At 42.0% G+C, this 12,493-nt stretch overlaps 1 protein-coding gene across 8 annotated transcripts in view; it reads right to left on the minus strand.

Moving 5' to 3' along the window:
• LOC141947886 (6-phosphofructo-2-kinase/fructose-2,6-bisphosphatase 4) overlaps positions 1 to 12,493 on the minus strand; it is a 53,275-nt gene that overhangs the window by 3,533 nt on the left and 37,249 nt on the right. For 7 of the 8 annotated variants that reach the window (XR_012630291.1, XM_074879532.1, XM_074879535.1 and 4 more), the window contains 4 exons: positions 11,271 to 11,400; positions 10,856 to 10,918; positions 7,690 to 7,754; positions 4,395 to 4,486 (listed from right to left, as the gene is read on the minus strand). Coding sequence is in view for 7 of the 8 variants with exons in the window: in XM_074879532.1 (XP_074735633.1) it covers positions 4,427 to 4,486; positions 7,690 to 7,754; positions 10,856 to 10,918; positions 11,271 to 11,400 (318 nt within the window). In the remaining variant the exon portion in view is untranslated. The remainder of the gene's footprint in view (positions 1 to 4,394; positions 4,487 to 7,689; positions 7,755 to 10,855; positions 10,919 to 11,270; positions 11,401 to 12,493) is intronic. The other variant, XM_074879530.1, reaches the window with a different exon arrangement.

Genomic DNA, 12,493 nt, shown 5'->3' on the forward strand with positions numbered 1-12,493 from the left:
TGTTGGCAGATGTCACAAAGACATTAGATAATGTTTCAGTGGTTTTATAACCACATCTGTTGGAGTTCACTTCCAAAACAAGTCTCTTCAGTCCAGCTCAAAGAAAAGGAAAACCTCACTAGCACACAGCGAGGGGGACTCTCAGCACACACTCTCAGACAGCACACGACTCCATCAGTCAAAATGCATCAACTTAAAAAGCAAGTCATTCCCCTCCCCAACCCCAATTTCTAGGATTTTCAGCCACTTCTTATGAAAACAGGAGATAAACAAGCAGCACCAGATTTGATCTGAGGGTTGAAGTGTGCCGACATCACTTCTGCCCTTATCAATTCTCCCACGTTACTGTCAGCCCCTTCCTTTCTCATCAGCCTTCAAGCCTCTGAATAAATCACCCTGTATTTCACCATAAACACACAGCACCAAGGTTTCTGAGGAGACACACATGAATGCTGCTGGGCCGAGTCATCCAAGTCCTGGAAATCTCTGCACCCACCCCCACACTGCCTAACCCACTCTCCAACTCCTCTCTTCAAAGAAAAGCAAAGCAACAACCCTGTTTCAGAAAGAAGCTTCTACAGGCAGCATCTTTTCTGCAGCAAAGGACACAGAGAAAGTGTAAGCATCTAAAAACATGAGGACTTGGCAAAACAAGGCACACTCTTCATGACCACATGGAGGGAAAAAAACCCAACATGCTGGCATTTGTTTCATCTGTTTGCATTTTTCTTAGCAATTGATCCAACATACCCAGAAATTCCTTGGGACTGCGGAGATGTCTCCACAGGCACTTCAAGAATATTGGCTAAAATGTTTTAAGCTGAGCATCTGCTGTTCATTCAAAGAAAATTAAATGGAGCATGAAATGGGGCGTCAATACACAGGAATCCAGAGGTACTGGAAATTAGTCCACAAGCAGCAAGAACCAGACAGCTATAATGTGAAACTAAAATGAAACAAGGTGGTCAAGACAAGGCAGAAGATACAGCTTATTTAAGTCAATGAGAGGTATCAGATGAAAGCATCATCTTAGCAACTGAGACAGACCCAAGAGGGAATATCAATACGCAGTCAAGAAAGTTAAAAGCAAAGTGCTTCAGTTTGCATAAATGTGAAGGAGAAAGGGCTGTAGAAGCGAAGCACACTGAACTGTCACACTGAAGAAAGAAAACTCTGCCCTGGGATAAATCCTAATAAACACACCCGAGAGCTTATTAGACAAAGAGAATACCTAACTGCAAGACCAGATGAATTGAGGCTTAGGAAGGGACTAATATCCTCACTAATGGTAAATGGATTCCCACTCATAGGAATCACATTAGATGAGATTACGGCAGCTGGGATTGTACCCACTTCCAGAATAGCCATTGGCATTGAGAGAGAAAAGTCATGCAACAGGAACAGTGCTGCTTCTTAGAGGGACGACCGAGGTTTGAGCCTTACTTTGGGGACCAAAAGGTGTCCCTGCAAGTGTCCAGCACTGCCTTACCAGAGCACACCTAGACAAAACTGCCATCCTGGGAGAAGCACTGCCATTGCTAGGCACAGCAGCAACATGTCTGGAGAGCCCAGGAAACACAGGAGTGGAAATAAAAGCATCACACACCTTTTTAAAATACTATTTCTACCAAGGCATACAGGCTCTCCCCCGGTCAGCCCGGGCAAGGCTCGCTGCTTCCAGAGCCTGCTCCCCGAGGAGGCTCAGCGCTCTCCGGGGCAGGAGCAGCCTCACCCTGCCTTGCACGAGGGTCCATCTCACCCACTCCTCTCTGGAAAGACTCCAAACACACAGATTAACCCAAATACACTCTTATACCACTGTTCCTCCTCTCCTCATTATACTCCTCCCTACTTTGCACTTTTTTTTTTTCCTACAGAAGAGAGCCTCCCCCCAAAACAAAGTGCTATGGGTTTCCAAAGAGGATCGAGTCTGCCGTAACAGTTTTATTTTGATTAGCTACCTGTGATCTTCACAGCAAAACGGGAAGATTTCACATGAAGGCTCCTCTAGGAGGTTCTGAAGGGCACAGGAGCCACAAAGACAGCCAGAGCAGATGCAGTTAATAAGGGCCCTACACAGCTGAACAACCAGCACAGGCATAGAGAGAAAAAACCAACAGCACAATATACACAACCCAGTACTCCTATCAGTCAGCTTTCCCTCGGCGAGATACACCACAAACTGTCACTGCCATTTCCCGCCCAGCATCAGGCCTTTCCTTCACTAAGAGAATAAGCCAGAGAGAACTATTAAGCAATCCTGCTGGAATAGGAGACCCCTTAGAGCACAAAACTGCTTTTAAATATCCACTTCACCCCACTGCACACATCAGCACAATGAGCATTACGCTCGGCAAAGAGAACAACACGCAGCCGCAGCCCAGGACATCGGCTGGCAGCAGCGGGCAGGGATGGAGGGTCCTGGGCACTTCTGCCACTTCCCCTCCCTCCGCAACCTCTGTGAGCCACAGAGCAAGTGAGCCCAGCTTTCCTCTCCCACCAAGTTCCTGCCCCTTCCATCTTCCCCCTCCATTTCCTCTGACAGCCCAAGCCACCCTTCTTCAACACTCAGTTTTTCCACAGCAGACACCTGGGCAGATTTGGGCTCCATCAAAAACGTAATGCGTTCTGTTTAAATTTGCACAGTATCTCCTTAGCTGTGGCCTGTGGAAGTGACAGCACTAGGAGCATTTCAGCACGGTTTCTCAGTACCTGACTATGGCCAGTGTCCCTGCGACCTCCCAGGGATGTCACCTCAGCTGTCAGGTAAGAGCAACTGGACTCACTAATTAACATGTGCAAGTGCATACGGCAGGCTCAGATCTCCTCCTCTGTGGCATTTTTCACAACAAAGCACATGCCGAGAGGCTGGGGCAATTAAACATGGAAAAGTGACAAAACACTCCCACGTCACAGTCACAACAGAGAGAGGACAATAATCTGGGTTCCCCCCCGGTCCCAGCCCATCCTGGGACACTGGTTTAGCTAAATAGCAAGCGGTACAGCGGGAGGTTCTCTGGCCAGGAGGCTGATATAGCTGAATATATTCTCCTGGCCAGAGAACCTCCCGCTGTACCGCTTGCTATTTAGTAATAAAATAGCTACATCAGACATTCCTGATTGCTACAAAACTCTGAAAATTTCAGTGTAATTTTAGAAGTGCAGATATGTAACACTTTTTTTCCAAACTCCCAGTTTTGGAAAAAAGTACCACCTGAGAAACCTAAGAGATAAAAGCTTTCCACAACACGCCACTCTTGCTTAATTTCAAGACTAAAAGATCCCCTCAGAAAACAGTTCCAGGACTCGGTGATTTTCTGCCCTTCCCAGACTTGATGTTACCTAAACAAAGCTGCTTCAATGGCTCAGATGCTTCCCACTGCCTTGTTTTGCCCCCTGTTAACACCACAGAAAAAGGAGCCAAGGCATGGCACCACATCTCAGACAAGCTGCAGTCTTCTCCAGCCTGTGAAAGGCTTTGCTGTAATTCAGTTTAGGATTCATACCCTGCTGGTTTGAGATCCCACGCCTGCTGGAGGGAGGAAACCCCCCCCATTTCCATCCCTTTCAAGGCAAGCCACAACCCAGCCACAAAATAATCAGGCTAACTCTGCTTCCACATTCTGAAATAGTCAACACTGTTTACTGCAGCCTGGGTACAAAACCATTCAGAGCGGAGCTGTAAATGCTCAATCACCCACATCTGTACAAGAAGCAGGAAAAGAGGAAATCTAAAATCACTTCTGCCAACAGGCAAAGCCTAAAGCCTAGTTAATGCGGAACAGCTGTTAAGAAAAGTTGTATATTAAGAACATTTATACACATTCTTGTACCTTGAATAATTGCTCTGGAACTAAGTGAAAACTTGCCACCCTCTTCAAACAGCACATCATTAATTAGCACATCTAAAGCACTAGTGCTATGGATCAGCAGGATTAAGGTTTTACAGTAACTATGGATTGTTATTTTATGCTACATAGCAGTCCAATCACTCCCAAGGGCACTGAAATAGATAATACTGGTGCCTAGAAAACAAACTTCAACTTTTTCTTATCTCACACAGGATGTTGTGTTTCATGGCTTTCATAAACGCACTGCAACTAACATTTAATGATTGCTGGCTGTTCCAATAAAACTTAATGCTGCAGGATCTTTATAGCAATTTACAAAAACAGCATTCCAGTGACAGCCGATCAATGTTTGATAACTCATCCACGATAAATTAACCAGTGCAATAGTTTTATTGTGATTTGATAATTTTTTCAAGTCATGCGCTGTACAAACATCTGGTTTGGATTTTGAGTTGTTGGGTTTAGGTGGGGCTTTTTTATTTCAAAGTGATTGGAATGATTAGTTTTTCAATTTATTCTGAAGTAGTAGGATGAAAACAGCACCCCAAGTTCGATAGTTGATCAGCACACAGGATTCACTGATGAGCAGGGACTGTTACAAGAGCGTCCTCGGGAGGTCTGGAAATGTCTACATTCTGTGTAATAATAAAAATACAGAGGAGAAGTTTTATCATGCAGCAGTAAGAGCAACAAAAAAACCCAATCAGATTCCTTCACAAGAACACAGCTGCATTTCTTTAAAAGCAGATTTTTTTTTAAACCCCCACACCCCAAGAATGCAGCAGACTGACAGCTGGTCGGTGTCCCAGAACTAGACAGCAGGAAAACGTATTTACAGTAATCGCTGATCCCATGCTGATAGTATTACCAAAGCTCAAGTCATTCATGTTTAGGAGGAAGTCTTTTACAGGCCCAAGCAGGAATACACTTAAACATGTGCTTCAGCACATACACCTCTATCCATTAAGCAACTTACAGTGCTTTGCTGAACTATGCCATATACTTCCTCCCCAAGGGAAGATTTTTAACATTTGTTTCTGTTATAAGCAATGTACTACGCCTGACAAAAAAGAAAAATACCTTCCCAGACACCTTAACCATTCGAGACTGATCACACCAACTAGATCTCACCTCATTTTGCAGAGGCTGTAGAAAAAAAGACATTCAATGCAACAAATTATTCAAAACCAAAACAAACCAAAACACCAGCACAGCCAAACACTCACACTAGGCAGCACAGCTCTGAGTGCAGCTGTGTGCACCAGGCTCAGGAATCACCGACCACAGTACCACCTCATGCAAGTCCCAAAGACTGTGCAGTTACAATTCTCCTGCCATGAAGAAAGTAGACTATGATAAACTGTTCTGAAGTTCCTTACAAGATCTTGATCTAAGATTTGGCCCATTTTATGTTAAATCACTGCCAATTCTTCAAACTTGGCGCTGATGGGCTTCATGAGTCTTATTTGTTTTACACTGTGGTAAGCAAACTCGCCTTTCACTAACACCTCCCTCTCCCCTTTCCCCCCAGAATCAAGAAGGAGATCTGAGTTTCTTGCTATGAGCAATCTCCCCATCTGTCATTCACTAAGACAGAGGTGCACAGTAGACATTTTACCCCAGGGCTTGTTTTCTGGCCCAAAGGGGGGACCCAAGCAACAGCTGAAGTAATTCCCCTGAATTATTTTCAGTAAAAAGACTATACACTCCTTCATTTGAAAAGGTCAGGAACTTCAGCCACTACAATGCTGACAAACACAAGGCTTCAATACACTTCAGACAAACCATCACCATACAATGAAGTTTACACACACTATAAACAAACACTCCAGTGCTTTGCCTGTGTTTCTGCAATGTGAAAATAGATGCTCTCAGCTGAAGTCAAGAAGGAGTGCACTGTTCTGAAACATGGACTACAAATTACTTGTGGGAGCACAGAACAGCTCACTGGGCAATTCTGAATCAGTTCCATTGTTTAACAATCTGTGACGCTGTTTTTAATTAAATACTTCGACTTCGATAGACTATTTGAAAACTTAATTTTACAGAAGTCATTAACATTTTTGTAGGTGATGTAAATGAAAGCTTTTGAAATGTTCATAGTCCTCCGAGCAGCATTCAAATGCAGACAGCGTCAATTTAGTCCTTATTCAGTCCTACTAAATGAACATCATATCATCACCCATACTTCACTGGTCTGGGTTTCTTTGGGGGCAGAGGGAGAAGAGTGTTTGAGTTTTTTTAATAAAAATACCTCTGGCTGCTTTTCTTCTTTTTTAAAATTCATTAACTCAATTTATTTCTGTTCAAATTAAAGAGTTTTGTGTCTTTGTGCAATGCAACAATCTGCATGATCCTCTACATGCATCTGAAACACAGCCACCCAACACCAACGTCGGTATGGCCACAGCATTTGCTAGACACATTAAGAGTCACTTGGTGATGCAGGCAGAGCCTTCCCCTCGAAATAAACGACTTGAGTTAGAGGAGCTGTATGCCCAACAGCAATTCCCAAGACACTTTAGCAAGCTGTAAATTCAGCACCAATATTTTATCAGCCAACCTAAAGATGTTCAACTGATCTACATCATCCAACATGGATAACCTAACACCTGCTCTAAGACATCCTCATTTATTTTCACCATGCTTCTCCAACAGCTTTCAGGCACTGTGAAAACAGAATGGATTTCCTAAACCTAATGAACCACACTGAGATACAGAAGTGGTAAAGCAGAAAAACAAAGGAGGAAGGGGGAAAGGAAATATGCAATACGACTATCTAATAGAAAATGTCTTGGCTATGAACAGCCAAAAGTCAGTATTTTCAGAACTCTGAATACCCAAGTCATTAAAACCAAAGTCCTTTGCAGACCTCTCCAGGATTAATTCTGCACAACTGCCACAGATGTGTACCCTCATATAAGTACGGCATTTTGTGTCACATGCCTTATTGAACACACCCATCAAGACACAATTATCACTATATTCCTTTTCACCATAAACCACTGTTCTGAAAACCACCACAAACAGCCCTTTTTCTTCATGTTATCAAACTGACTTTTAATTCACCAGTAAGCACGGCTCATAACCCCAGCAGGGGATCAGTGCCTTACCTAGTAGCATTAGCGTAAGGATCTGCAAGGGAACCAGAAATTTTTACTCATGGCACATTTTACATAACTTTCATAATGCACCAATGGAAGAGCTTTGCACGAGCAGCACAATCAACCTAAGCTCACGTCGACGAGCACACAGAACTGTGCACCTGACGTGGGGACAGTACGAAGCTGCTGTGGTCTGACGTCTTATCTCCACTTACGTTCTACAAATCCACTCAATTTTCTTTTCCCCAGTTGTTCTGTTGTATCCTGAGATCTAGTCTTCCTCTCCAGCTTTGGCTTAAAACACAGGTGGCATCTCCAATTCCTCTTTTTCATACAGCAATGATCGCAGTGATGAAAAAGCTGATGATTTCATTACTTACTCTCTCCAAAATAAGCGTGGCATTCACAACAACCTACTTTTTGACTACACCATACTTGTGCTGAATGACAAAGCCTAGAAGAACTTTATACAGTTTTTAGACTGATATGTATCTTCAAATTCTCATTCAATTTTTCAAGATAAACTACTCCGGCTAGAGCTCATATGCAAGACAAATTTGCACAACAAAAAGGATGATTTTTCCCCCCCTCAACAACAAGCCAATAGCAAAGCTTGATATGTAAAATTAAATATGCTCAGCCAAGTTATCAAATCATTTCTAACCACAAGGACAATGGAAATCAGCTCAGATAGTACATTACGTCAAGTCGTCCGATTTGAAAAATATTCTTACCTCGGGTTTATCTCTGTGTGTGTTTACAGCTTCAACATTCAGAAATATAGATTCTACTTTACATCCTGTTGATAGAAAACATATTTTTAGAATTGGTCTGCTTTAAAAATGAAATTGTAGTAAAGATGCAATCTAATTTTGAGTTGGTGAAGGTTAATCACTTTCCCCTTTTGATTTATACTAGAATTTCCCAAATTCTGAATAGCTAAAGCTATCAAAATGAATCTATTCCACCAGGGTGAACATTATTCTCAATCTGATATTCCATCTCCTATTCACATCTTAGCTTTATCATTATTTTCTTTGAAACAAATTCTCATTTTTAAACACACATGGACAACAACATTCAGTCAGGAAGTTCTTATTTGTAACTTTTTGGGGGATTTAATCATCATAGACTTCTTAGAATTTCATTGTAATTCAGAAGATAAACACTGCTCCCATTTTTAAAACATGAAAATGATTATGAGAAGGTACACTGTGTGTTGTTAGCAACTCCCATTCCTCTACACATGCAAAACAGAGTTTTAACCCCCAGCTGAATGGAACTTTAAAGGTGACTTCTGAAAAGGAACTTCTTTTCACCCAGAAATGGAAAACTCCAAAGCAACAAGAAAAATTAAACAGTCAGAAGAGACAAGTATTACTCAGGCAGTATAAACTTACCTACTTAGAGAATTATAATTACTTCATTCACTGTGGCCACACCATTTGAAGCATTATATGATTGCCAAACAGTCTTATCTCACACAAACACGACTTTTATAAGCTACCACTACCCTACACAACATTCACTAATAGTCAAATTCCTCTGATATACCACAGAGTCCATCTTCTATCACAAACAGGTTTTCAGATTTTTCTGCTCACTTATTTCCTAAAGTTGTAACACACTCCATAGAATTACTACATAATAAAAAGGTGACTTTCACCTTTTCTTAGAAAACTACTGCACTTTAAAATATATATATATATAAAAATATTAGTAAGGCAACTTAGGGAAGCCTATTCTGAGAAACCCCATCTGTCACGAACACTGTGAGCAAACACTGCAGGAGGGCCAGCACTCAAAGAAACAGTGGACCAGAGAACAGATTTTAAGGGGAACAGCACACGTCTTCCACTGAAGAGTACCCTAGTCATCCTTCTGCTCACAGATCCATCGCAACCCCCAAGACCAAGCCAAAACAAGCTCTGATCCCTGTTACTAAAGATGGGTTACAACAGCAGGCACACTTCTACAGAGACCTCTCAGTCCTTACCATCACCTCAGTTTAGGATCTGAAAAAAGTATCATATGGAAAGTTTTAAATATAAACTAAAGGGACATGAGTTACTCCACAGTAATTACAATGCGCAGCTCATTTTAAATTACCAATGTGCAAGTTCATACCTACAGCAAGATGCAGTTTGTCTTTCCCGTGTGCTCCCACACAGACCACCACTATACTGGATTGTTGGATAAAAGTCTAATTTATCCTAATCCAACTGTCAGGCCATAACAGATGTTCCTCTACTAAAGATCAGACATGCAGGGTGGAAATGATGCTTCAAACGCCAGGAAGAGCAAACCCCTAAGGGAGGTGCTACCCCAGAACAGGATTAGCTGGAAGGTATTAAACACACCATGTTTGATCCTGCACCCTGCCTCACTGGAGCCAAGTGACACATCAACTTGAAATAATGCTATAGATTATTACTGTATAAATAGTTTACACAGCCCTTGTATTTTCAGATGGTCAAATTCCAAAAAGTAGGTCGACTGAAATGTGCTAATCAGACATATGTATCAAACACTTTAAAAAAGAACGACATTTCTTTCACTGAAGTCAAAAGGACAAGGACAGTATTTCATACCACTTCTTTTCCTTCCTCATTTAATGTGTGAGTAAACACTACAAACATCCAGACTTTCTTAAGATTTATGAAGTCACCCCAACTTCTCACAAAAAAACCAGCCAAAACCTAAAACAAAAACCACCCCAAAACAAAAACCTCTCTGTGAAAACAGGCCAAGACTAGCAAGTCAAGACAATGCAGTTTCAAAAAAAAAAAAAAAAAAGGGAAAAAAGTTTTAACTGTTCTAAATCTCTATTTTCAAAACACCAGCTTGTCATGCAAGGCTAGAAACACCAGATGTCACCAAAGCACAGGCAGTTATTACTTACTGTAAGAGGACACTGCAATTAAGTGACAAAAATCTCTCCAGACAGATTTCCCAGTAACAGCTAGTTACTTTGTCTCAACTTTATTTGACACTGAAGAAGTACAGGTCTAGAGGGCTATTCTTCCTAGCTGATAGTCAAAGACAGCTTTGCATTTCTGATTAATAATTCGACTGGGATTTTTTGACAATCCATTTCCTGGTAAAATGTGCAGATAGTTCTCTTTGTCTATAAATAATCTTCTAAAGTGTGATGAGATATCAGAAGATATAATTAAGCCATCGCATAAAGACAATTAACAGCAGGCATGTGTGAAGCTGAGGTTGAAACACACACAAAACTTAATTAGCAATCAGCCTAAAACCCAAGAAGTACATGTTACAACCCATACCCCCCCACTCTACAAGCTAGCTAAAGCCCCTGAGCTAAGCACTGATAATAGCTGCTGGCAAACAATGCCAACAACAACAAACAAGGTAAATTCATGTGGTAATGTGAAGGTCCAAGAAAAAATACTTCAGGAAAAGACAACAGTTAAATTTAAGGGTAAGGGGAACGCCCTTTGTAAGAGGATAAACTTACATAAATGTAAATCTGCCTGTCTTCTAAAAAGCAATACCCTCAAATACATCAATAAAAATGGAGATCTTCCTGTACCAGATGTGTAAATGGCACAGGTTTGCCAGAAGAATTAGTGAAATAGCGTATGAACTGAGTACAAAAGAAAATTGTCCCCTAGCAGTTACAGCCACTGGTATTTTCACGCCTTCACTAATACATACGTATTTTCCGGCATAACACAAAGCCAGTGTAAACCAAAGGATTCACTGATTCTATCAAAGCTGTACAGGCATACATGCAATGTCAAACCTAATTGTTCAATTGTGTTTTGAAGCAAAATAAATTTAAAATGTGCTTTCATTCAAATGCTTCACAAACTTTACTGATGACACAGACAGCACAGTTAGACTTAAATATTATATATACTTAATACTACTCACCATAAGCCACCGGGGTTAGCTTTAAGACAGTATGCAGCGGGCACTTCAGGTAAGGCAGTTGTTCTGAGAAACCAAACAACAAGTTACATATGAAATACAGATTACAAGAACACTAACTTTTCTATTATGCTACAGGTCAACCACTTAAATTTCTTTTTATCTGACAGTGTATCTCTTTTCTTTCCTAGCATGCAACAGAGATGCTACTCAAAAAGAGTAAAAAACAGACATTACAGGTGAGGAGCAGCTCAATAAAAATCAACTACCCAGTCAAATACAAAAAATTATACTTGTGTACTTGCCTAGCACAACCACCCTCTGATGATAAAGGGAATTGTTAGAACTTACTGTTTGGAACCGTAATCAGTAAATTTTCAAAACACAGATCATTTGTAATGTATCAAGGAAGGCTTACCTGCAGGCTTGTCGAGAAAATATGCAAGCAGACACCGCATGACAGCCTGGTGACATATGACAAGCACATTTTCCTGCCTTTCAAGTTCCATAATTACTGGCTCCAGTCTCTGAACAAGATCTTCATAGGACTGGGCGGGGATGAGAAATACACAGCACGTTAAAAAGGGAAAACTCTTTGAAGAGTATATGTATATACAGTGGATCTTACTTTTGTATTAGTCATCTTCTAAATGTTATATTGGTGCACAGACAAATATTGTAGTAATAATTTACCTTAAATTAAGAACACAGTCCGGGTCTTCCAGACTATCAAAGAGCATACATATAACAAAATAATCTCCCTCATGGAAAAGCTTTATTAAATTAGTCACTACAATCAAGAATTTCCACAAAATACCTAGGATTTAATTCACAGCATCTGCAAATGTACAGGTTAAGTCTTGCACATTATTTTCCATACCACATCTTCAAAAGCAAAAATCTGGGAAGCCCAGCCTACAGTCAGCATACAAAGAATTCACAAAGTCTGACTTGTTCAGGCTGCCCTTTGAAAACAAACGATGGGTTTGATGAACTGGCCTGGCGATGACAGCCACCATCCCACCAGCAGTCACAAAGCAAGGAGGCCGGGTTTCTCTTGCAGCCTGCCCTGCACAGCACACGCACAGTCAATCTGCTGCTGCGGGTAAACACTGGGACTGCCACATGTGCACCCTTACGTCCATTTTCACGTGCAAAGACACCATGTCCAAAACCTGCCATGCACCACAGAGCGGAGCGCACAGCGCATCGCCCAGCGGGGCAGAGAAGGCCGGCCCACGGCAGAGAAGGCCCACGGCAGAGAAGGCCCACGGCAGAGAAGGCCCACGGCAGAGAAGGCCCACGGCAGAGAAGGCCCACGGCAGAGAAGGCCCACGGCAGAGAAGGCCCACGGCAGAGAAGCCATGGCCATGGGCCCACGGCAGGCGTGGGGCTGCCCTGCGGGGAAGCGGCACTGCTGATTCAGACCTTGGAAAGGGAAACCCAGCGGTCTCCAGCGAGGCTGTGCAAACCCCTGCGACAGAGAAACTGCCTTTGACAAACGACTGAAATCAGCTCATCACCCCAAGGCGATGAGGGAGTTTGACATGTTTGTTACCATCCTAGAGGATGGCATCAGTTTGAAAAACAAACACTCCTTGTTCCAATGGATTAGGAGAACTTTGCAGCTTAATGACTGCC

Source organism: Strix uralensis, chromosome 10, assembly GCF_047716275.1.
Source record: "Strix uralensis isolate ZFMK-TIS-50842 chromosome 10, bStrUra1, whole genome shotgun sequence".
NCBI lineage: Eukaryota > Metazoa > Chordata > Aves > Strigiformes > Strigidae > Strix > Strix uralensis.